The sequence below is a fragment of the Neopsephotus bourkii genome, unplaced genomic scaffold (assembly GCF_033783945.1).
Source record: "Neopsephotus bourkii isolate Nb327-2 ecotype Australia unplaced genomic scaffold, CSIRO-AGI_Nbou_v1 NB_1765, whole genome shotgun sequence".
Lineage (NCBI taxonomy): Eukaryota > Metazoa > Chordata > Aves > Psittaciformes > Psittacidae > Neopsephotus > Neopsephotus bourkii.
Window position 1 is genome coordinate 10459285 of NW_026902239.1, and position 26130 is coordinate 10485414.

General features: G+C 35.8%; 1 protein-coding gene across 4 annotated transcripts in view; it reads left to right on the plus strand.

Moving 5' to 3' along the window:
• The window catches only part of TRDN (triadin), a 106157-nt gene that overhangs the window by 26341 nt on the left and 53686 nt on the right, over positions 1–26130 (plus strand). For 2 of the 4 annotated variants that reach the window (XM_061378419.1, XM_061378420.1), the window contains 4 exons: positions 11076–11285; positions 17225–17266; positions 23760–23897; positions 25803–25829. In XM_061378419.1, coding sequence (XP_061234403.1) covers positions 11076–11285; positions 17225–17266; positions 23760–23897; positions 25803–25829 — 417 coding nt within the window. The remainder of the gene's footprint in view (positions 1–11075; positions 11286–17224; positions 17267–23759; positions 23898–25802; positions 25830–26130) is intronic. The other 2 variants (XM_061378418.1, XM_061378421.1) reach the window with 2 other exon arrangements.

Sequence of the window (26130 nt, forward strand, 5' to 3'; positions counted from 1 at the left end):
ACAGAGGCATTTGTAACCTACTATTTATCCTGGTGACTTTTAGTATGTGTTATGACTTATAATTATTTTACAGATAGAAACTGATTCTTTTTTTTTTTTTTTGAAAAAAAAGTCAGTGGTTTTCTCTAATGCTCTCAGAAGGTTTCAGGGATGTGTAGAGCCAAGTTTCCATAAACGAATAACAAGGGATATGCATACAGTGCTCTTGCTTCAGAAGGTTTCATGCTATTTAAAGATAAATGGCAATCATTTTCCTCCAACCTTCAGTTTGACATTTTAAAAGATAAGATGTACCTCTCAGCTTACATTAACTCACAAGTATGTCTAAATATCTTTTTGGCATCTTCTTCTGAAATGTCAGATTTCTAAGATGAACAGGAAGGTAAAACTACTTTTTACTGTTTTAGAACACCAATTTCTTTCTAAAGAATGGAGCGTATTACTGCTGATCAATTAAAAAATTCAGGTGTGGAACCAAATAATTAATGGATTTTTCAGTGTGCTGGGAGTTTAGGATGGAGTGTTCAGAACTGAGTTACAGTGCATACTGTAAAGACAGGAATTAAACATTTGCTTTTGAACAAATCTGAACATTTCTAAAAGAAAGTGTGAAAAACATATCAACCTGAAGAATTATTTGAAAGAGAAAAAATTAAATGCCCAACTTCCAGATCATGAAAAAGTGAAGTCTACTGCATTTTGGAAAAGGAGCAACTCAATCCCTTTGCCATGCTTGTTTGGTGGTGCTAAGTGCACTAAACTACGATTTTCTTGCTCTTATCAGCTGTAATTCCAGCAGATTTGATTTTATAGAAGTAATTTATTCTGTGCTGATTATTATTAACCCCTGTGGTCTCCTATGTTTTCAAGAAATTACTACACAAAGTGATATAGCTATATGGAAAATGATCTATAAAATTTCCAATAAAACCTGCTTTTAAATCTGGTCCTTAGGGCTTCCGTTACTTTTCTTTCTGAAGTCATTTCATCTATGAATTACTTCAGAAAGGTTTGCAATACAGTCATCTAAGACTATTTCAGCAGGTTCAGCAACACAGAACATCTTCTAACTAACCACTAATCCATTCTGTGTCTGTTGTACTTGAATAATCAGAATAATGTAAAAGCTCTTTGAAATACATACACACACAAGAAACAACTGCACAGACAGAAGGTTAAGGGCCATATCACTGTAATGTTCTTTACAAGCAATTTTGGAATGAAGGCATTTTTGCACTTTCTTGCAAAGATATATGAGACAAATTCTCCACTTAATTTGAAGTATTGACATGTGCCTCAGTAGAGTATGAAATTCAAGCATGTAAGAAAAGATGGAAATTTGTTTCCAAATCACTGAAGTTCAACTTTTCAAGTGATTTAGGCTGAATCTTATACAAATTTGCAATGGGATGTGGGCTACTGAATCCTGCAAATATTTGCTAACCTAGCTGAGCAATCTGAAGTAAAAGGTTAGAAGTGTGTCAGATGAGAGGGAGTTAACTTATTTTACTGCTGATAGCATTTCAAAACATGGTGCAATTGAGGTTTGACTGAAACAAGTTTCCAATTCTCCTCTTTGAATTTCTCATATTGCTTCAAGATCTAATACTAAAGCTCATAATGTGGCCTTTTCCAGAAAAAGTAATAGCTTATTAGTATTTCTTCAACAGGATCCAAAGATGCAGTCCCCAAAATGGAGATGCTGCCTTTTAGGCTCAAGCATCAACAAATTATTTTTTTTTTTTTTTTTATATGACTGTGGGAGAGGAAAGTGTCTGTTAAGAGATTTGTTCCCACTCTTGTCTGCAGGGGAAATGTGCCTGGAGCAGAGAGACCTCTTCTCAGTTATTTGTCCTGTCCGCTATTCCACACTCTGAGCTGTTCTAGACAAGCCATCCTTAATCGCTACTGCTTGGATTTCCTTCTTTGATCAGGAGGGCTCCAGTGGGAGCAAAGTCCTGGTTGTCCTCAGGGGATTCTGACTCCTTACGTAGAACAATGGTCCAAATCCATCATTTGAATCTTCATGGTAAGGAGTTAACCACATATGCCAACTTGTTACAATCTTTTATATATGCAAAAGTATCTTTAAAGTAAATCTTTGTAGCTGTCCTCAGAAAAAATACAAAATCAGATACATGCATTCACATAATTCTACCTAGATGGAAAATGCGTGGTTTGTAGACACTGTAATTTGGTATTCTTCAAGTATGATGAACTGCTGTTCTTCACCTGAATAATTATTTCAAAAAATGATTTATACCAGGTATACAATGGATTGTATATGAAAGATCAAAATATAGTAAGAAAATTATTTTAAAATATTGGAGATAGTTTCTGATTTTTTCCATATTTCTTTTGTTTAGTCACTAGCACTTCACAGCAGGTTTTGAAAAATTGTTATATGTAGAAAAATATCCGCCCATATATTTTATATTTCTCCTTTTTATTGTAAAGGGCATTTACATAAAAATACTAGATTTGTTTATTTTCTTTTATTTTCTCTCACTTTTTCCTCCCATTTAGAACAATTAGAGATTGACATGGAAATGGTTGCAATACCACAATGGAAGAATTATGACTGCAAGTAGGGTATAAGAAGCAGGTTCTTAAAGTGAAAAGATCCCGTTCCATACAAGTATCAGTGCAAATAAAGAACTATAGGGAAACAATAACAGAAATAATATATATTTTTAATTGATTCTTCTTTGACTTTAATATTTATTTTTTATTATTTAACAAAAAAATAAGGTCAATAAACAGGGGGATAGAGAGCGGGAATTGAGGTCTGTTCATCCCACTCCAGGAAGAAGGGAGGGCTTGGGGGAGGGTGTTTTAATATTTGGTTTTGTTTCTCATTATCTGACTTTGATTTGATTGGTAATAAATTAATCTAATTTCCAAAATTTGAATCTGTTTGCCTGTGTCAGTAACTGGTGAGTGATCTCTTTCTGTCTTTATATTGACCCATGAGCCTTTAGCTATATTTTCTCTCCCCTGTCCAGCTGAGGAGGGGGCGTGACAGGGCAGTTTTGGTGGGCACCTAGTGTCCAGTCAGGGTCAGCCCACCACAGAACCCTAAGATAAGTCATTATTACAATCAAAAAAATATATATTATACCTTAGAATATAGCATTAATAACTTTTAGCTTTCACTTTATAGTGTTTATTATTAGTCGTACTACTGTTTGTATTATTTATCAATACTGTATGAAGTACACTTTTTCTTTGAACTAGATAATGAAATGGCTTGATAAGATGTATCTTTTATTCTCAAAACTTATTGAATCAATGAGATCAAAAGATTGGTGTACATAATTTCTTAGGGAATGAATAGAAAAATTAATACAATTCACTTCTTTAAATTATCAGATACCGTCTATTGATTAAAATGAACCGATACAGATATAATAACAGAAAAGGAAATTAAAAAATTACATGGCACCATATGTGATTAGAAGTGCCTTTTCTAAATTCATTCAGTTAATTTTCATGCACCATACTCTCCATATTCCACAGTCTCTATTTCTTTTGTCATGTAGAATTGGTTTCTGCATAATCTCCAACCCTATTTTCCACATTTCATAAAGAATATTACATTTTTATAACTATCAGCCACCAATAAATCTGCAAATGTTTCATCACAGACAGTCCCAGTCACAGTTTTCTAAGCCTTTAGTCTGCAGAAATACTACCTTTTAATTTTGAGAAGTCTGCCGATATACATATGATATGTGTCGAGGTCTTTCTCTTTGTACTTTAATTACATAAACTGTACAGCAACACTTCAGTACTCTGCAACGAATTTAGAAGTCTGTAAATTCTGGTATGAGTTGTGCAAATCTTTATTTATTATTCCCTTTTAGTTATTCCAGTTGCATTCATTCATACATAAAGGGATGTAAAATGATACAAAAGGAAATGGCTGAATGTCAGCCATCTAAAGATTTATGCTGCAGCTATAAATAAATTGGCTTTTTTTAAGGAGGTCACGTTTCTGCTCAACAGCTTGCAGAAGTTCCTTCAAAATCAGAAGACCTACTCTAGGTGTGTGCCACCCATTTCTGGGCTGAACTGTATATCACTGCCCCACTCAGAGTCTGTTGCAGATAATGGTAAAAGAGTTTTCAAATACAATCTGAATTTGCCTGTTTAAGTTGTCTTTCCCTGTTTCCATCTGCCTCTCTATCAGTATTAGGAAGAGCCTTTATATCACTATGTTTGTCCACTAGAAAACATAATGTTCAGCAATGCAAAGTGCAAGGGCCTAAACCTGGGTTGGGGCAATCCCAGGCATACGTATAAACTGGGCCCAGAAGGGATTCAGAGCAGCCCTATGGAGAAAAACCTGGGGGTGTTTATTGATAAGAAAATGAACATGAACCAGCAGTGTGTGCTTGCAGCCCAGAAACCTAACTGTATGTTGGGTTGCATCAAAAGGAGCATGACCAGCAGGTCGAAGGAGGTGATCTTGCCCCTCTACTCTGCTCTTGTGAGACCTCACCTGGAGTATTGTGTGCAGTTCTGGTGTCCTCAACATAAAAAGGACACGGATCTGTTGGAACAAGTCCAGAGGGGGGCCATGAGGATGATCAGGGGGTTGGAGCACCTCCCATATGAAGATCAGCTGAGAAAGTTGGGGCTGTTTAGCCTGGAGAAGAGGCAGCTGTGTGAAGACCTCATAGCAGCCTTCCAGTATCTGAAAGGGGCCTATAAGGATGCTGGGGAGGGACTTTTCATTGAGGACTGTAGTGATAGAACAAAGGGTAATGGGTTTAAACTTAACAGGTGTAGTTCATGTTAAGCATAAGAAAGAAGTTCTTTACTGTGAGGATGTTGAGGCACCGGAGCAGGCTGCCCAAGGAAGTGGTGAATGCTCTGTCCCTGGCAGTGTTCAAAGACAGGTTGGGCAGAGCCTTGGCAGTATGATCTAGTGTGAGTCATCCCTGCCCATGGCAAGGGGGTTGGAACTAGGTGATCTTCAGGTCCTTTCGAACCCTAACTATTCTATGATTTAATCATCCAAATTTTTAGAACTAAATAGGTTCGTAACCCATTGAAGTTTACCAGGACTGCAGATCTTCCATAATAAGTAGTTTTAGATCCACTGTAATCATATGCTTTAGCAGCATTTGGAGGAGACTGAATGGTTTTGTTTGCTGTTCTGTATTCTCTTACTCACCATCTCTATCTGCATCTCCTGGCCTCTGGTGTTGGCCAAGTAAGATGGTGGAGGCTCTCTGAGGGTCTGTACTTTCTGCTCAGTATTTTTTTCCCACGTGAATATATAAAGAAGGCAAAAAGCATGAGTCCAGTGAAGTGTTTTCAACAACCTGTGCCTATGAAAGTGCTTGGAAATTGGCTACATGCTCATGATGAAGCAGAAGCTTTCTGGACAAGTCAATAGTAGACCACTTCAGGAAGGAAGGTTGTTACTGATATTTTATTGCAAGCCACAGCAGAAATCCTACATTTTCCTTTCCATTTGTGTAAGACAAGAGTGCAGAAATCATAGAAAAGAGATGAAAACTGGAGGATGCCACAGTGAAGCATAAGTATCACTTGAACAACAGGTGTAGGTATTGTCTTTTCCCGTGATAGAAAGCATTTTCCCCACATGGGAAAAGAGTGATTAATGTGAGAGTTGCAGAGGTCTGTGGACTCACTAAGAGTGATGTGCTGGACATGAAAAATTGCAGCAGACTATCATATATCCATTGCCCAGTCCTTCACTGAACGGTTCTGATCTCTTGTCCTCTTTTCCCTGTGGTACCCTCCTTCTCGTAAACTGAGATTCCTGCCTCCCTGATCACAACAGTGGTGGATTGGTAAGGTCAACAGGTTAAAGCCCAAGGCTCAAGCTGGTGCTTAACATACAATGTCAATTTATACAGTCACACTTTCTCTTTTCTGCTCCCTTAATTAGTATTTAAATATTCCAAATGAAGTGGAATAGGTCAAACAGGAGCCATTAATGACCTGAATACAGAATACTCTGTATTTATTGGAGTGTTCATCTGGGTAGTGGAACAGACAGATGAAAATCTACCACCCCTCTCATTTAGAGCAGACTGCACTCAGCTGAATTGCCCTAGCAAAAGTATTATTATTTAAAAGACATCTACTTTTTTTTTTAGTAGCATGACTACTAAGAAGTCATTTAGGAGCACCTCCTGTATGAAGACAGGCTGAGAAAGTAGGGGCTGTTCAGCCTGAGGAAGAGAAGGCTGCGTGGAGACCTCATAGCAGCCTTCCAGTATCTGAAGGAGGCCTATAAAGATACTGGAGAGGGATTCTTCATTAGGGACTGTAGTGATAGAACAAAGTGTAATGGGTTAAAACTTAACCAGGGGAAGTTTAGACTGAATATAAGGAAGAAATTCTTTACTGTTAGGGTGGTAAGGCACTGGAATGCGCTGCCCAAGGAAGTTGTGAATGCTCCATCCCTGTAGGTGGTCAAGTCCAGGCTGGACACAGCCTTGGGTGACACGGTTCAGTGTGAGGTGTCCCTGCCCATGGCAGGGGGTTTGGAACTAGTTGATCTTAAGGTCCTTTCCAACCCTAACTATTCTATGATTCTATGATTCTGTGACTAGCCCTTTGTTTTTAATATGCTCAGCCTTAAAAAGGCACTGCATATTGAATATTTTATGTGATTTTTTTTTTTTTGCTGCTATTGCGTGAACGAGGACTGTTATACAAAGAAAAAAACAAAAACAACAAACAAACCAAACCAAACCAAAATAAAACCTATAACATAAATACAGGAAATTATTGCTTTATTTTTTAATGACTCTGAATGGACTAGGGGTATTTATTGTTTTTTTTCCTGTTTGTTTTTTCTTCTGGGGTATTGGAAGGTATAGCTGTTGAACTGTAAAATCAAGTGCCTATTCTTAACCATGGATTCCTATGCTTATTATGCCTTAAGGCAGCTCTACTCACAAATGCAGAGTATTTTATCTAAGCTGCTTGGAGTACAAGCTCACTCTGGACTCTGAAAGTCACATAGTGTTCATCTCAAAGTTGTCACCAATTGTCAAGGTTTATTTATACTTGTGAGACTATATGGGCCTTCAGATTATATCCTAAGTGACAACTCTGAAACCACGGGAATAGTAAGAATTTCAGAGATTTAGCTGTTTGGAATTTAACAAATCAGTCCATTGATGTAAATGTGACATTTGTGACCTTATGGGATAGTTCTGTGTGCATGAGAAACTGTGGAGTTAGAGGTACATATCCCCAGAATAATCATTTTATAGAAATGTATACAGATTTTTTTTTAAGTTCCCATCCTCATTGCAGATCAATAGCAATCACAATCCAAAGTGCCAGGAGGCTCTAGCAGACAATGGTGGTGGACTAGATTGGATGGCTGAACTTGTAACAGCCTTCAGCTGCACCCTCCACTCCTGTGACAGATGTTGCCTCCCCCAAAGCAGGGACAACTGATATGCTCATGAACTTTTTGATCCACTGCAGTGTTCATTTAAAGTTAACTGACGGATTCTAGTTGAATATAATACAGAGTGAAAATTGTCTTGGGAGAGAAAATGTGTATTATACGGGCAGCAAGGATGTCTGGAAAAGTTCAGTAATCTCATTTTAACCTGTTGGTGAACAACCCTTCTCAGTTGCAGAAGTAAAACTCTCTAGGCTCTATCAGATGATTTCAAAGCAACAAAAAAAGCCTGTCTCTCATTTCCCCATCGGCACCTGAAGACCCACTGACCTTTTGGGCAGGAGCTCTGCTTAACTATGGAAGTGCTGGCTGGACTGTTGGAAACACTGTGTGTGTGTAGGTGCCCTCTTTCTCTACTGGTCTTGCTGTGTAAATAGCACTGCTGCAGGTTTGGGGAGGTTAGCACTGGAGGAAAATGGACAAAAATGCACGCAACACCCGAGCACTTCAAAGCAAGGAACAGGCAGAGAAAGGCATCAGGATAGTACCATGCAATAACAGAATGGTTTTAGGGGGGAGGGCAGTCATCTTGGACTTTTTGGAATCAACACCCACATGAGATTGTGTAGTAGCAATATCAATATCTCCCTTGGGATTTCTCAGATAAACTCCTCCAGGCAATATTGTTTATATTAGCATCTAAGGACATAATCTAATTTCTGTTTTCAGTGGTTTAGGACATTTTGTCTGGGTTCTTACAGGAGATTCAGAAGTTAGTGTGCTATAGATTGTGCCTGCCAGTCCTTTATGTCTCTGATATCATGGAACATCCCTAAAGCATTAGAGAACTTTCTTAGGTCTCCTGAATCATACTGCAAGCACTTGCATCAGGAAGCTCTGGCAGTATAACAGCATTAGTCTTAGCTTGACTTCTAGTTAATAGTTGTTCACTCCCACTTCAATGACTATGATGTTGGTGATTTTGTTGTATAACATCATGAGTTTTTAAGGAGAAATCTGACACAGCTACATCAGCAGCCAAAAGCATGCAAAAGATAATCTTCCAGGATAATTGAGCTTTGCCTCTATAGCATTGATCAGACTGATAAATTATGGGAAGCTCTTTTCTTTATCAAAGAAGGCATATAGCAGCATGAATTTTAAAAGTTAGGCATAATAAATAGGAAAGAACAATTTTTACATAGCAACAAACCTGGAGGAATGGTCCTTTGAATGGTAATTTTTAGTCTTTATCTACATACATAAGTAGAGTTTTAGCTGCTTGTAAGTTATAACTGTGTAAATATCTGTCATTCGTATGTCCTTGGAGATGTGCTGTGGTAGTAATCAAATAGTCAAGACAAGACAGTACCTTTCTATTTTGTTTTACATATCATAAACTCTGATTGATATCCACAAGAGAAAAAAAAATGCGTAATGTGTCGTTTATGACCTGTTGCATGCAAAAATTGCTAGCATTTTGTATGCAGTAGAACAACAAAATGCTGTTGATTCTGAATTTGACTTTTGGAATAAGATCTTTGTTGCTAGTTGTCACTTGGCAGATTTTTCCTCCTGCTGTGAAATGTTTGATCTAAAATTTATGTTTGAAGAAATGGAAATAGTGATGGTTTTATAATATTTTTTCTTTTAAAAAAGTGTATAAATTCTATCGTAGTAGATAGACATTATTCATAAACAGAATAAACATTCTATAAATAAGACTAGATTTCAAATAAGTAACAAAAACATGTAACATGCCAATCCTGTTCTGCTTATACAACACTGCTCTGTAGCAGAAAAGCTTTCCAGTGCTAGAAACAAGGCACTGTTCTGTGTTAGGATGCCTGTGCAAAAGGAAGCTTAAAAGGTAGAGCTAAGGGAAGTACACACAAATTCAATGCACTACATAACAAACGAACTGTAGAATAGTTAGGGTTATGAATTTAAACACTCTATGGATATGACAGATTTAGAGTTAGGGAACCTCTGATACCAGAATTGTCTTTCATAGTTCTACAGATACATGTGAGATACATTAAGGTCATTTCAGTAGCACATTAGATTACTGTTCTCACTTTCTACAGAAAACCAATATTCATTAGCATAAGGATTGGAAGACTTTTTTTTTTAGGGATTAATATACATAGCTACTGGTAATGTCAAGGCAATATCAAGGAACTAATCCTTCCTTTATTTATGGAAGAATATCAATATAGTGATTCTCAAATAGAGGCTACATAGGTGTTGTGATTGCAAATATCTGAAAGTCCTCAACATCCTTGTACCTTATCTCTAGTAATGGTTTCCAAATGAATATTTGCCATTTTCTATGTGAAAATTGAAACAAAATCTGTTGATCTGTGTATAAAGCAGGTCTGTCACCTTCCTTACCTCATAATACTAGAAAACTGTCATAATCCTAGATAATTATCAGCTTTATAAATTTTATCAGCTGTGACAGAAGATAAGTGATCTCAGTGCAAGAAGCAAAGGTATGAGCACAACAGACAGCACCTGATTCCTTGAAATTTCACACCTCTGTTTTGGCAAGGGTACCTGAAATCACTGGCGTTAACTTAGGACAGTTGGTATCATCAACAGGACCAAGAATATAATTATTATCTCTTTGAATACTTTAACATCAGCACACATGCATATATTGTAAACCTAATTAAGTATAGATACTGTGCTCTTCTAATTTTTGCCTGTGGAGTTATGAATGTTTTTACTACTGCTATTGTATATACTGGAAAACAAATACCAACCGTGATTCTCTAAGTCATCACTTTCTTTTGTGAAGAAGAGTAATTTGACAACTTTCAAATGTGGTCAGGTTTCCATAACCATAATTTTGGCTTGTGTCCTGAATTGACTTTTCTTAATACTCCAGGAAGAAGCAGATTAAGTCACTATTGTTAACTCTTCATTAAACAGTTAATGCATGTCACCTGTTTTCTTAGCTAATGTATGTAAATACTCACCTTCTTACCAGCTTTCTAGCACAAACCTGTGCTTTCTGGACTTCAGTCTGCTTTGGCACTGTTATTCTTGTTTCTTAGGAGACTTTATCATTAAGTCAGAAATAACACAAATATATTTAAAAATCAACTACAAGCCATTTGGCAACTTGTAAGGATACAGGACATGTAAATAATTTGGTTTCCTATTAGATAAAATGGAGTATATACGTTCCTATTGCTATTGATATGTGTCCTTTACAGCAGAACTCCAGCCAAACCTCCAGTGGCATAGACACATTAGCTCCATTACAGTCAATGGAAGTACACTTAATCACATCACCTGAGAATCTGGCCTACAGCCCATAACAAGACAGCCCTTTGGAGAGTAATAATATTTTATGCTTTCATCAATCACTCTCCCAGGTCTGTAGCTATTCATGGCAGACTAAAAAATATCATTATAATCAAAAAGGCTGGTCATGGCTATTTCATTATAATTTCACTATTTCCAAAATTAACTTTATTAAAAGTGACCCCAGTTCAGGAAAAACTCCTTCCAGAAAGCACAATTGCCTGTTGTTGATAATACTATATTAACATCTATGCCAAATATTCTGATTACAGATTGATTTCAGAACAACAATATTCTTGATTTTTAGGCTCCAAGTGTTATATTCTATTTTCCTCTGCTTTGCCTTTTTACCTAGGACATATGTCTACAACCACGACAATAATAGATGGTAAGAACGAATCTGTTCCTTCATCATCCATGAAAGTGGGCAAGAAATCTGTTACGGAGGACCTTGTGACAACGTTCAGCTCACCAGCAGTATGGCTTCTTGTCGTTGCTCTGATTGTTACCTGGTCAGCAGTAGCTATTGTAATGTTTGACTTGGTGGATTACAAAGCCCTTGCAGGTAAAATTGAGCATATTCTGTTTGACATCGTGTGTATTGAAGTTAAAAAAAAAGTTAAGGAGTATGTATTCTGTAAATATGCACATCCTTTACATTCTTGGAGACAGCACAGTGTCTCTGCTGAGTTTACCAAGAGAAGAGATACTATGAGAAGAGTCAGAACATACTAGTTTACACTTCATACATTTTATGATTTAAATATCTTCATTTGCAGCTCATCATCATCTTGGAAAATGTGTATATTGACAGTAATATGTATATGAGCACATATGGTCAGATTTCTGTTTTGCAATTTCTATATAAAAGCATTTCAAGAAAGATAGAATAATTCACATTTTCTGTAATATATTTTAAAAACTTCATAGCTGCCTTGAGTATTCTGACATGCTTGTATAGCTCAGTGGTAAGAAAAGTGCAAAAGATAATTTCTAAACATGGTAACCCTAAATTCATCTTAAAAGACCATAAGCACAGAGGACCAGATTCTTAATATTAGCTAAGTCACACCCTTGTTTTCAATAAGGCCATAATTCTAGCCTAGTTTAAGGCTTGACAAATTGACTGAAGATCAAGTTTTGGGGTACATATTGGTTACTGAAGGCAAAGATGAAAATGAAGTGGGTGGCTCAAGGAATATGATCATGGTCGAGAAAAGAGGAAAGGAGCGGGGAGAGAAATTAGCCACTGCTACTTGATTTTTATACATTGTATCTGGCAATGATATATAGTGAAAAGTAAAATAAATTGACTACCTATGTTTGTAAAGGGTGCATAGTCGTTGGCAAGCCAAACTTATGTGAGATAAACAGCCTGTGATGACTGGGAAACATGTATGTAAAACAGAAAACAAATGGTTATGGGTTTTTTCTTTTTTAAATAAGAACTCCAGCTCTAAAGTTATCACATCTGTAACAGTAATTACTAGGAATTGAAATTCAGACTTCAGCCTTCTAATTCAAAACAAATTGAGTTGATGTTTCAAAGTTAATTTCCTGAACTTTATTAGTTTACTGACAAATCCATAAAATTTTGTCCTGCCATATATCAATATTGACCTCTAGATTTACTTAAAATAGTTTTGAGACATAGATCTTGAAAGAAACCAACCAATCCTCGATCAATGGGTGACACAGAAGCTTGAAATACGGAGAAAATGTATCAGAAACCTCTCAGATTTTTTTTGCTTCTCATCTGTCTTCATTTCCAGAAGGAAGTCACTTGAGTCCCAGCAAAATATGAAGTTATTTTTGAACAATCCTCCCAAAACAGACATCAGATTTTAATTATGGCACCAGATGCTTAATGCTACAACACAGAGAGATAAAAACCAAGAGAGACACACTACCATATGAACTATCAGTCAATCAGTCAATCAAGTTCTTAACATTTTTTCAATGAGCATTCAAGAGCCAGGGCGCAAACTCTTACACTAAGCAATTCCTGAACTGGCTGTCAGCTCATACATGCTCAATACACTAGTCAGGGTACTGCTAAGCAATGAGAATCTGAATTTGTCCTGGAGACTATGGAAATTTTCTAAGCAGATGGAAATCTGATGTTCATGTTGTATTGGTTAAATGAGTTTAAATCCCACAGATGTTGATGGAAACTGATATTTTCAGACCAAGCTGTAGACATAAAATAACGTAAAATTTAATCTGCAGGGTGAGTTTGTATTTTGTGGAGATTTCTGCGAGATGATACTCTAGTATTTTGAGTTTGAGTTCATGAGTTTGTTTCTTTTCCTTCCCAAAGATATTTCTGTTCCTAAGAGACAAATTAAGCTACCTTGTAAATCGGGTCTTAATGGTGAAATGTTAAGAGGAGAAACTGCTGTGCTCCTGTATACCAGGATTCATTAGCCTGTTATTCGTATTTACATACCAACAACAACTACACAGTTCTTATCATGACCCTTGCTTTTCTACTCCGGAGTTCCTACTCAGTCTGTTTTTTTCCAGTTCAAACGCCTTACCTATAAAAAGTCAATGGACATAGCTGAAGATTTCACATAGGAGCACCTGTCAGGCATTATTGACACTAAAATGATTTTCACCCTCTGAGAGTTTGGCCTTTTGTGTCTATCGAAGGTAATGCCATATTTTCATATAGAAAGCAAAATCTGAAGTGTATTTTTTAGGGACTCATTAATTCCAAAATCCAGTGAAATTTTCTCTTGGGTTTAATACTGTTCTTTGAACAACCAGACCTGCATTAAAAAAGCGAATGATTGTTTTCAGGACTGTAAGTTTAGTTTTGCAAGCCTGATCAAAATTATTTTCCTAGTTTTCAAATATAAATGAAGGGTACCAAAGAAATTATATTCAACTGTACATTTTTAGTCTATAAAACACAGAATATTCAGTTTATTTTTCCTTAAATAACACTTTCATAAGTCAGTGCATTCAATTTCTTTCCCTTTTCTTTACCTGAAGTTCCATGAAGTCCAAGTTTAGAAAGTCTGCATAGCATATGAATGAAGCAAGCTGAGAGAGATAAACTTGCTCAGTCTAGAGAAGAGAAAACTGAGGGGTGACCTAGGAGCAGCCTGCAAATTTTTAAAGAGCGGTTACAAAGATAACAGGGAACATTAACCTACAGGCTTCTACCAGAGACTTTCACTACATTTCTGTGCAAGAAATGACTGTCTCCATAGCAGAGCTGCTAGTAGTGGCTGTACTACACAGGACTGACTTCACCAGAAAATAGGGGCCTGACATAGCAAACCAGGCTAGGAACCTCGTGTCTGAGGAATATACAGTTTTGTTCCTCCTGATTACACTACAGAGCTGTTAGCCTCTGGCCAATAATGGAAGTGAATGCCCTAAGTTATGAGTTACCCAGATACACATATTCATGGAGCTAAGTAGAAACACCAGCAGAGTAGAAAGTAGTTTAGACTTGAACTCAAAAATTGTTTTCTTATTTCAACAATCAACAATATTGCTGTCATTACCTTTCAATAGTCAACAATATTGCTCTCATTATCTTAAAGGGAATTAATTCAAAATAAACATAAAGTATAAGCAAATATATTTTAGGTCTTATGTATTCTTTTAATTTATCAGTATAAACTTCAAGTTGCTTCTATGATTAGAGTGCCAAACCATAGATTTTTCTTCTTGATTACTATGGTTTTACGTTCTTTCAGAAGTAAACTATCAAGTTTGGGAATTTTGACAGTTTATACAGGATGAAATTTGTACCAGGAGTAACTATATGAAAATGAGGTATTTGTTTTCACTGTAAAATAGATGTGCTAAATTACTTTGGTGGGGAGACCCTCTCTATTTGGCATTTGAAAGGGAGCCGTTAGAACTGAGGTAAGATAAGGTATTAGGTAGCTGAAGTTAGATTACATGAATTCAAGCTCCACTCATAGAAAGATTTAAGGTATATTTTGTGCAATTTTACACATCCAGAACATGCTGACTGTAAATTCTGTAGTGCTCTGTAGTATTCAGGAGGTGCTGGTTATGATGTAAAATATTGCAGGAGGACCCTGTGTTATGGGTTGCATGTATAAAGTGGGGCCTCCTTGGTGGTTATGTGTCAGTTTGCTCAGAGGTTAGAAGAGAGATGGGTGTGCAAGTCAGCTTTGGCAGTGGATTTTGAGGAAATCGTGAGACAAGAATTAGATCAGTGCTGAAAGACTTGCCTTTGTTCTATCTACCCAGAAAGAAATTAAATTTTGCAGTGTTTCACTTTATTATGTTCATTCCTTTGAGGAATGAAAGCTTGCATCCCTACCATGTTGTATTGTACAACTATAAATATGAATGATATATTTCTAATGTGGTATGAAGGTGATATGCATTACAGAAGTCTGAGGTAAGAAACTAGGAATCTCATGAAGCATGTAGTGTGTATGAATAAGTAGCATTGGAAGATCTCATGCATTCTCAGTGTTTTCAGAATTGCAGAAAATGATTCATTTTGGTTTTTACGCGAGCTTTGCGACAGTTTGTTATTAATACCATCCTTTGTGTTTAGAAAATACACCTTAATTGGTTTCATAATTCAGGGATGTATTTCATGCATTTCTTTTACACATAACTGGATTATATATTTTAATTGGTAAATGTAACTAAATAATTTATTTCAATCCTGAAGATTTATCGCCCAGGAATCCACGTTTGCTAATGGGCTAATAAAGTGTTCGGAATTCTCTGCCATCTCTGTGACCAATTACAGCTAATTAACACAGCCCTAATTTCAGATCCAGAGCTTTCAATATTCAGAGTAAATTGATAGTGACTTAGCCAGTAACCTGAAGGCCAAACTAAATCAAACCTAATAAAACTCACTAAATCTGTAAAACCCAAGCCTATACACAAAATAATCCAAGTGAAATTAGCTGACACACACAGCATGATGAATTTGCCATTTTTTGGTGACTGCTTTCTTAAAAGAAAAAGGAGCAGATTTTTTTTGTGGTGGATAATTTCTTCTGCTTAGCCATAAAGAGGCTTTTCAGAGACCTGTAATGAAGGCAGATCTCTATGGGGGCAATGCCTGTCAGTGACAGAAGTGGAAGTTAGCAAAATGTAGCTATTTTACTGATTTTTTTTTTTTTTTTTTGTGAGATAATAAGTATTAGGAATGTATACATCCATTTTTCTCCCAGAGTGTCATCACTCTGTAGTCTTTCTGTTGAACTCGCGATCAGTGGAAACTTTGAACAACTGCAAAAATTAGGATGGTACTTATATTTACTATTGTATTTGTAACGGTATATCCCCAAACTGATATTACTTTTGCACTTATACAGGAGAAATAATAAACTTCTGGCTTAGTTTAAAGCACCAGTGAACTTAAGGGAACAAATAATTTTGTCTCTTGGTTAAAGATGTGTTTCAAAGTCTCACCAGTTTGAAATAATTGGTAAAAAAGTTATTGACCCTTACTGTGCTTACCTTGGAATTTATCAAAACAGTGCTATAATCTTTTGAAATACAATTTTTACTCTATTTAAAATTGTCAATCCGTAGCATGAATAAACAGTTTATCCATTGCAAAGCTCTTAATGAGATTTTTAATTGAATTATATGGTACTTCAAATAATGCACTCAAACCTGCAAAACTATTTGGTTTTCACTGTCTTCCATAATGATAAAACATAATGATAAAACCAATTAAAGGGATTTAAACCCTGTTCTAGTTTAAAGAAAGGCTGCCCAGATGACATTTTATTTCCCGTGTTTCACACTGCAGTAAATCTCACAGCTGAGTTATAAACCCCTAGAAAATTAAATTATGCTGGAAACAATGATGGTCTATGAAGTACTGCAGTGCTGCAAGTACTGTGTTCATCCCAAATGGTCTAACATATATAAGATGATAAACTGTGATAGATCAAACTTCACGAGGTCACAAAGTTGAAAATACGAAAGTCCAGAAACTGTCTCAATAAATAGGGAAGGATCTGAAAAGAGAAAGGTCTTGTATATTTAAATGCACATCATGGGATACAAAACACAACCCACATTTATGGTCCATAATGGTATCTGCGAAATTTCTAATTTTAAAAGAAACAAAACCAGCAATTCATTTCAGTAACAAGTGCAGTAGTGTAATTCTTTGGTTACTTGCTGTTGAAGAAATCTAAATAATTCAACTAAAATCCACTGTATGTAATATATTCCTTTTCAGCAGTAGAACGTTTGTAATTTGTGAAAATACCTGTGCCTTATTTAGCCGTGTTTGACATTGCTCTCTTACTTTATTATTTCATATCTACAGTGTATTGTTTTCTTTGTAATGAACTCCAATTTCTGCTTCATAACAGCAGACCCACAGAAATTAAATAATTCCTCACTTCACTTCTTAACTGCTTCCTTTAGTCAAGTGACAGCTGAGGATGTTCATTATCACTAATGGTGTTTCTTCCTTTTTTTCATTGGCCTTTCTGGGTTTCATCCTGTTGCCATCTGCTATAGCCACCTATTCACAACATTGTGATGATCCCTGTTTACCACCTGGTAAAGACTTTCTGCCTGCAGTGCTCTCAATATGTGTGTGTGCGTGCGGTCTGATAGACAGTAATAACAAAGCATGGGCACTAGCAGAGTACCAGGATGTGGCAGTGCTGCTTCTCCACTAACCCCAACGCTGGCTCGCTGGGGCTGCAAAGGTCTTTGCAATAGCCTCCTCCCCATTTTCATACATGCTTGAAACAGATCTGTCAGCTAAGAGACGCCCTCAGTCAGGAGACTCCCAGGAAATGGTGACAAGCTGAAAGATACTCAATTTACCCTCCTAACTGCCCTTTAAAAATGCCATTGTACAATTTTTTAACAGCAATGCTTTTTTAATTTAAAGTTAAGATCCGTGTTCTTAGAGAATTGAATACTTGCAATGATGAACAATAAATCTTCAAATTACTTTAGATAAAATGTCTCCCTGTTTCAGAAAACACAACCTAATTAGGATCTGATCCATCAAACCAAAAGTCTTTGAGCTGATTTCAAATCAAGCCATATACAACAATGTGTGACTATATCAGAAGTACCTGGCATTAACTGATAGATTGTGACACTTGTGAATTTCTTTCTAAAGCTTGGCAACTAGATTCTAGATTCTAGTTGTAACTACTTTGTTCTCAAAGACAGAGAAGATTTACGCTACAAACTGCGGTCTTCATATTTACGACTTAAGTACCTATATAATGGAAATTACTGGGTAATATTGAGTCTGAGGGGGGTTTGGTATAGTTTTTATACTTAGACAATTCAATATAATTAATTAGATATATTTATACTTACAATTCAATGATATCCACTAGAGTTTGTCCTGTGGATTAGTGTTGTAAGCATGCCAGATGTTACTATATGAAATAGGTAGGTAATAGTTAAGGACAACTATGTTGGTAAACTGCAATATTAATAATGGAAGATTTTATGTGTCAATTAAGTTTTATATGTTATTACTCTTCAGAAGATCACAGAGTAGAAACAAGATGCTACTACTAATAACAAATATTAAAAATATATAAACTTTCAAATTAAAATACAGGTCTCCCTTTAACAGAATATTTTATTAAATTGGATATGTTTTATTATTGCAATCTAGTGTTAGGCTTTTGTATTTTATCAAACATGACAGAAATTCTCTGTCTTCACCAGCTGTACCTTGTCAATATCAATGTATTAGATTATATCTCATAGATCAGTCTTTACACCAGAAAATTACCATAATTTATAATAATTGCATTCAGTTAACTGGAGTCAAAATATGTAATTGATGAAAATCCAACAATTATTGAGTAATTCACTGTAATTCATTACACCTCCCCTCCCCCAAATTTTCCAAAGAGGTTGAACTCTGAGTATGTATTTAACTATTTGACAAGCAAAACAGATTGATAGGGGACTACATTCATGGCAGACTTATTAAGAAAGGAATAATGAATAAAGTGATTTGCACAGGCAAATCAATTAGTCACTTTTGGTTGTGCACTTCACAGGAATAAATGACACAAACCATGAAACACAACCAAATTTGCTTGAGGTGCTACCATGTAATTAATCAATTCCTGTTTCCAAAAGCCTCTGATAAAGGACCCATTATCAGTCCTAATGAAAAAAAAAGGTTTCTTCTGTTCACAAAGTACCTCAATTTTACTGCAATTGAAGTGACTTTGTCAGTTTACAAAAATTGGCTTATGTCTCAAGAATGCACCTAATGCTGATTGAAGGATTTTGAAGTTTGTCATTGGTTGATTTCATAAAGCTGTGTTAAGTGTGAGTTGTTAATTGCTATAAAAGGGGTGAATTCTATTTTCAAATCAATTGAAGTGAAAATTGTGATCCAAGCAGAGTTCAGAACTGAAGAAATTAGTTGGTTAGAATTCTTGTTGTCACATTTTAAATAAAAAATATTGGTTTTGAACCAATAATGCTGGAGAAATAAAAATAATTGTAGCAGTTTAATTTTGATGTAATGATCATGAAAGCCAGTTTCAAAATACATAGGGAGTTTTCATAAGTATTTAATACCTACAAAACATCTGAAAGCATTTCTTAAAGAAGTTTTAAGCAAATTTGCATATGTTTCATAAAGAAAATTCAAACAAGCTTCAACATTTTCTTACAGATATCTATAACAGGTAACAAACATTCCCAATGAAATTCAATTGAGTTTTCCTATAGCAAAGTTTTTTAAAAGGTAGTATACAAAGTAAGTCAGTCAATTTGGTGGGGATTCTTTCTCTGTAGCTTTAACTCTTCCAAATTTCATCATTTGCCAAAAAGCCTTTGAGAAAAGAATTGGGGGGGGGAAGGCAAAACTTCATTATTCTCATAGCAGTGAAAGTGCCAGCAAAGTAGTGCTGAACTTTTACTGACCGTTTTACTGAAAAACATCTCTTATACTGTATCAAGTAATAAAAACTGCAACAAAATAAAATGTTACAGTAATTCATTGTTGGTGGTACCAGTGTTAGTTTGAAATGGAAATGGTTTATCAAGGTGAATAATCTTATCAATCATGAATGCAAAGATACAAATCTAAGTACTTAGCCAGTGTACAGTGAAATGAAGTATCCAAATATGAAACAGCACTACTAATAGGATCTATGTCACATACCTCAGTCACAGGAAAATGAACAGTCATATCTGTGCTAATTTTTCAGATTTCCTTTCCTTCCTAGTCAATGGAAAAGAACAGACATCTTTGAAAATTAATTCATATAACCCTAAAAAATATGTCATAGCAAAGCAAGAGTGGACTTCTGAAGGTCACAGTATGTCTTTCTGCATTGGTTTTTAAGGGAGTCTAGAAGCCACTAGGGAAACACCTGGCTTTAAGGTACATCTGGCAGATAGGATAATCTGAATTTAAGGTGCGATTAAATGAAATTACATACTGACAAAAAAAATTCTTCAATATTAATTGCATGTTTCATCCCTGAGTTTAACCTGCTGTGCAATCATCTACTTCCTTCCCCTCCTTCCTCCTTCGACAGACATCTAGTATTTTTCTACTACATTATCTAAGAGGAAGTGGCTCAGTCCTTATTTACAAGTTCAGCAAAAGCTAGAATTTTACAGCCTTTATCTGTCTATCTGAGAAATACTCTGCATTCATAAATGCTGTTTACAGTTTAAATTCAAGATCATGCCCCTCCTACTCCCAGCACAAAAGATGATATATGACATTAAATATACAATATATATATTGTACATTGTATGCCATGTATAAGATATTAATCAGAGTTTATAATTATATGTTAGGAACAAATGGTATATCACATAGTATGTAACACATTCTCACAAGAGAAGTATATTGTTAACTTAGTTTTACAATAAATGGTGTATTGAGGTCTGCCAAGAAATGAAGTGTCAGACAGAAGACAGTTAATCCAGTCTGAACATATGGAATCCAAGGATATTCTAAAGAAATTTACCATACTGTACCCTTGCTGGACATTTGTAAATTAAAAAACAATCTAAATTACATCCAAATATCAAGATCAAACTTTGTTCACTCTTGAAGCAAGAGTATGCAAATCCTCTGAAAATAGTTATCTTTCTTTGCATGTGTGTGAAGTGACATCTTTCTACTTGTTACACCCCGAATTGCTTTATTTCCTTTGTTTCTTGTGTGTTTTGTTCTACTAGGAAAAGAACCTGCTATTGTCAAAGTTTTGGGGAGAGCTAAAAGCATGGATTTGACCAGTAATAATTTTCAGTTCAGCATTACCTGGTGTGATGTTCTTAAGCATTTTAGGCCACACTGTTACCGTTGCCACTACTTTTGAAAAAATATAGGAAATCCAACTGAAGTCAAACAGAAGATCTATGCACAAGGAGACAACTTTCCAGGCCTGTCCATTAAATTGCAAGTGGATCCTACAGTATCTGTTTGTATGCAAAATTTAAATTTGTGAATACCACTGAAATGTCCTCTACCCAGCCCCCAGTTTCCAAAACTTTCTATGTTAAACAGGATTTGCAGCTTGGGCCTGTTAGTGTAGGCGTAGCTGGAGAATTTTTCCTCTGGACACTTACAATTTCTAATCCCTTTTCATAGTTTGCTATGAAGATGTCATGAATTAAAGACCAGGATATGATGCTGAGGGCTCTGATTCACCAGCAAAGATGGCTTGCCTTGGGGTGGTTGGAATAATTTCCTCTGCTCTTGATCTCGCTCTTTGAGCATTTCCTTTGCCTGCCTGGGGGGGACAGCTCTGCTACCTATGAAGAGGTTCTTGAAGTGCTAGTTGATAGACCAGTATATTAAAATAAATTGACACCAATTCTTGACTAGATTACAGCTGTAGACCCTGCAGCTCTAAAAGCCTATGGCTGTAAAAGCAACTGAGCCATACCTAAGCAACCAGTGGGTAAAGGGTAGGTGGAAAGCCATAGTGTAAATCAAGGCAGCTGCCCGAAGTTAAACCATTTGTGCTTGTGAATCAAGTCCTTGGTTATGCTAAGATCCCTCTGTTTACATCCATTCTATTAGTCCCCTTGGATTCCTTAGCACCTCTAGATTAGAATCAAATGCAAACAACCTCAGGAGTCGGGTTTCAGACTTACTTTTAATAACATAAATATAAGTATTCATTCTCCCTATAAACAGTTGAGAAAAGTATTTTTGGGAAATCAGGTGAAAAAATAAAATTTCTACATCTCAATGCATGAGGTCAATGAAAATAAAATGCCTTATGAAAAAGAGTGCACATGCCCTGTTATACTACTCAATCATTCTGAATACAATAGTGCAAATTATGTCATTTCATCATGTCATTTAATTAATTTATTTGATGTACCTGATTGTTTAGTAGAATATATCTATACATTACAACCTTCAAGAAAATATTAATAAAAATATTTCTTTGGTATACATCATTACTAAACAGATGCAAAATAATAGAAAGTCAGCCTGGTCTTCTGTGCTTCAGATTAACTAATTAGAAATATATTGAATTATTTAGTGATCCATTTGTATTTCAAATAAAGTTACTTGTATATTTCATTATAGCACTTTTAGAAAATAACTGTTCATACTGTTGCCATTAAAGAAGTTGCTTCAAGCCTGCACTTTGCCTGTCTTTTAACCTGCAAGTCCATGTAAGAATACTTCTGATTACTGCTAAGATTTGGCTTGTAAGTCAGAACACTGCAACCAGAAGTAGCTCTGGAGAGACTTGTGTTTAACTTCTTACTAAAACATTTGCATACAGAAAGATAGTGGTAAACAGAGATACAGCTCCCATCTTACTACTGAGCATGCATTTCTATTGAAATGCCTAGAAACAAGATGAGGTGAATGATTCAAATCACATTTGTGATTTTTGTGATTGCCTACATTTGTGGGAAAACTTCACACAGATAGGGCAATCATTCAGTCTGCCTTTTCAAGCAAAGCGAACAGTAACATGAACTGAGTGAGAGTTGTCCCTTTTCCTAAGCAGTGTTTGGTACAGATTTCAAGAAAATAAAAGTTTGCTGGAAAGGAAGATCAGAAGATATACTCTGTCAGAGGCTGGAAAGTTCCTCCAGAACATGGTAGGGAGAAATCTGGTGAAATCACAACTGGAAAAGCCTTCAAGTGAATGCTGGTACTACCCCCTGATGGTTGCTCTCCTTGGGTGTGGGTACAGTAGGGAGCAGGGGCCTTACTTTCACTGGAGGTCCTACAAAGGTGGAGCACCTAAAACCTCACAGCTTTGTTGTTTGCCATCTTACTTGCCTGCAGTAGCAGTAGGACCAGACCTGATTAAATATGGAGATGTGCACAAATGTGCATGAAAGAAACTCTAGAAGAGTTGTAAGAAAGAGAAGAACCACGTATGCAGTAGTACGTGTTTGGAAGTAGCTGGCTCTTTGTCACAATTGGATTTGTATTCCCCTTTATTCTGGACTCAGGTTTATCTTAGCCTGATTATACACAGCTTTCTTCTTCCCATCCTTTACATGTACTCCATGGCAATGGTGCGACCTGTCTATGTGGTTAGCCAGGTCATTGTGGTTAGCAATTTCATGATCCAGGACTTGTGTAAAGGAGGAGGCTCAAAGGGACATGAGAAATGAGGAGTGGGACACAGACTCCAGTGAATCTTAAATAGTCTTCAAGAGGCAGATGGCCTGAGCCAGAGGAAAAAAACTGGGCTGAAAGTAAGACATTATCTAAATGGATGAAAAAGAGGTAGAATCAAATCTATATTTATACTTTGCCCAACCAAGCCTCAGAAGAAAAGCCAGAACTTGGAGTGTAGTGGCAGCTCAAATTATCCACTGGGTCCCTAATCAGTCTGCAAACAAAAAATATAGTAGGATACAGTTTATACCAGTCCTGGACAAGAAGGAGAGCTGTTCTCAAATAATAGAAATTAACATTCACAATCTTTGTTTCTGTTAAAGGAGATAGTATAAGTAGTCCTGTGTAAAATGAAGATGAACTTTAATCACTGAAGGAGTATTTTTTATTTTTTTTTCAAATGGCTTTTGTTTTAAACTCTGCACTCAGGAAGATCTGTTCACAAGCTCAGCACAGAACCACTGAGAATCATTCATGAGACATTGGAAGAATCCACTGATTGGCTTTATGGCTTTTTTTCTTTACTGTCTGACATCGTATGGAGTGATGATGATGACAGTGATGAAGGTATTTGTAATGTAAAGACTTCTGTAACTGCTCTAACTGCTGTTTTACACGCATTATGTTGGCTTACTCAGCTTTTAACCTCACAGGCAAGAAGGTCAAACAAAATGAAAAGTGAACATTGTTGCTAATAAAGCATCTACTGGCTATTCCTATCAGTAAATTGGTCTTTTTGTTAGCTTTCATTTCATGTTTAATGTACCATTACAGGAAAGCTGTCAGAATTAAATATTACCATTAGTACATCTTGAGGTAAAGAGCACTAATTTATACGTACTTCAAAGCCACAACCGAAATATGCATCAGGATATTGCTTCAAAGAATGGCAATAACTACTTTCTTTTAATTGGCAAGAATTTAAAGAATCACAATAAACATACAAGATAGACCAAGAAACTTACGACTTTTTAATTTGATATATTTATGACAGAAGAATATATTGAATAAAAAAAGCAAAAGAAAAAGCAAAAAAAATGCATTTTGACTGAATTTACCAGATTTTGAATGCCATATTGCAAATAATTCAGTTTACTAGAAGCTATGTTTCTGCATTATAGTAATATTCTTCATCTGACATCATCTGATAAATGAATGTAAATTAAAAGCCTTTCAAATTCAGAAATAACTAGCCTTCTGTCATAAAAAAGTAGCTCCCTGGTATAAGCAGAGCAGTAGTGAATCATCAAGTCACATTGTATTGGTCATTTTGACAAGCAGAGTGTAGGAGACACATCTTCATTTCATGGTAGTTTATTTTATATTCTATTTGGCTATACCAGAATAAAATTAAAAAGCACATGTACTGAACGTGACTTTTGCCAGTTTGTTTATAAAATTCAGATACTATCAAATTTCTACCTTTTAAATGTGTGCATGAGCTTTTTACATTAGCACCATATATGAATACTAATAGATAGGCTGCTACATGTAAGCCTATAAACTGGGCATCCTATTCTGAGATATAATTTGCAGCTAGCAGAAAGCCAGTCTCTCATACAGTTGAGAAACAGAAAAGGTGAAATATGGAGAGCTTGCTAAAATTTGAACAGTGTTCATTTTTATCATTTCATAGCTCCCAAAGAACCAGCAAACGTTCAAATACTCCAGTGGATAAGTATTAATGCAAGTAGGAAAGGTCATAAAATACCTAACATACCAAAATTCAAGATATGAGTGCTCAGAGTATTTGAAAACCTCAGTCCTACCAGCCTGTGCAATTTCATCAGTATCTTCAAGGAGTGTGAAAAGACAGCAGGCAACTTACTGCATTATATTATAAAAAGCAAGTTCATGTGAACTCCCTGCCTGCTGTTCACTGGAGTCAGTGTAGCTGAGGCTGCACACTTGCCACAGTCATTCAGGCTAACTCCTTTAAATTTCATGTCCTGCATGGAGGTGGAATAACACACTGCAGCAATCAAGTGCTCATATTTCCACTGAAATTGATTTTTTGCCTTGGATTTCACTGGAAGAGCTGCTAGATTTACAACCTTGCTAACCTGCATCTACATTTTGTCATTTGGAGCTAAAATGGAAACACTGGCTGGACCTTTCCTTCAAACAGGGAAATATGCATAAAATCAAACAAGTTGTAAATTGTAGTCACAAGTTAACATTCAGAAGCACAAACACAGATTTTCATGTTTCCTTGGTTACTACTGCGCATGGAATTTATCTACCCTAAACCCAGGAAAACCTCTATGGTGAGATACATTATGAAAAATCCAAAATCTCAGAATAGAGTGCTTGTCATATATCATATAAAGAATAGTTTGTTATTCTTGTTTTGTTGTCTTTTTTTTTTTTTTTTTTTTTTTTACTAAAATGAGCCAACATGAGAAAAAGATGTGGGTTTTTTAATGATAATGATATCTGTTCTCTGACATTTGTTCTTTTCTTTTGTCTTAGGTGAAGTGGAACCTTCCCTGACAAAAGGTTGGTCACTTGTTTTACTCTAGAGGGCAAATATTTTGCAACCATTATAAGAATTAACAAATATATTTCTGATATAAATCCTGTCATTAGTTACATGTCAGTCTACTAACCTTGTAAGTTTTTAAAAACTCGTTAAAGGAGAAACTCTAATAATAATACGAACTGTACTATTTTCTGCTCTGTGAGAATTCTTGATTGTTTTATTATTATCCAAAAAATCTGAAAAATGTTCATTAAAAAAATAGAATTGCAGAATATTGTCTATACCCCTGTCCTGCATGTGGGATTTTTATTAATGCCG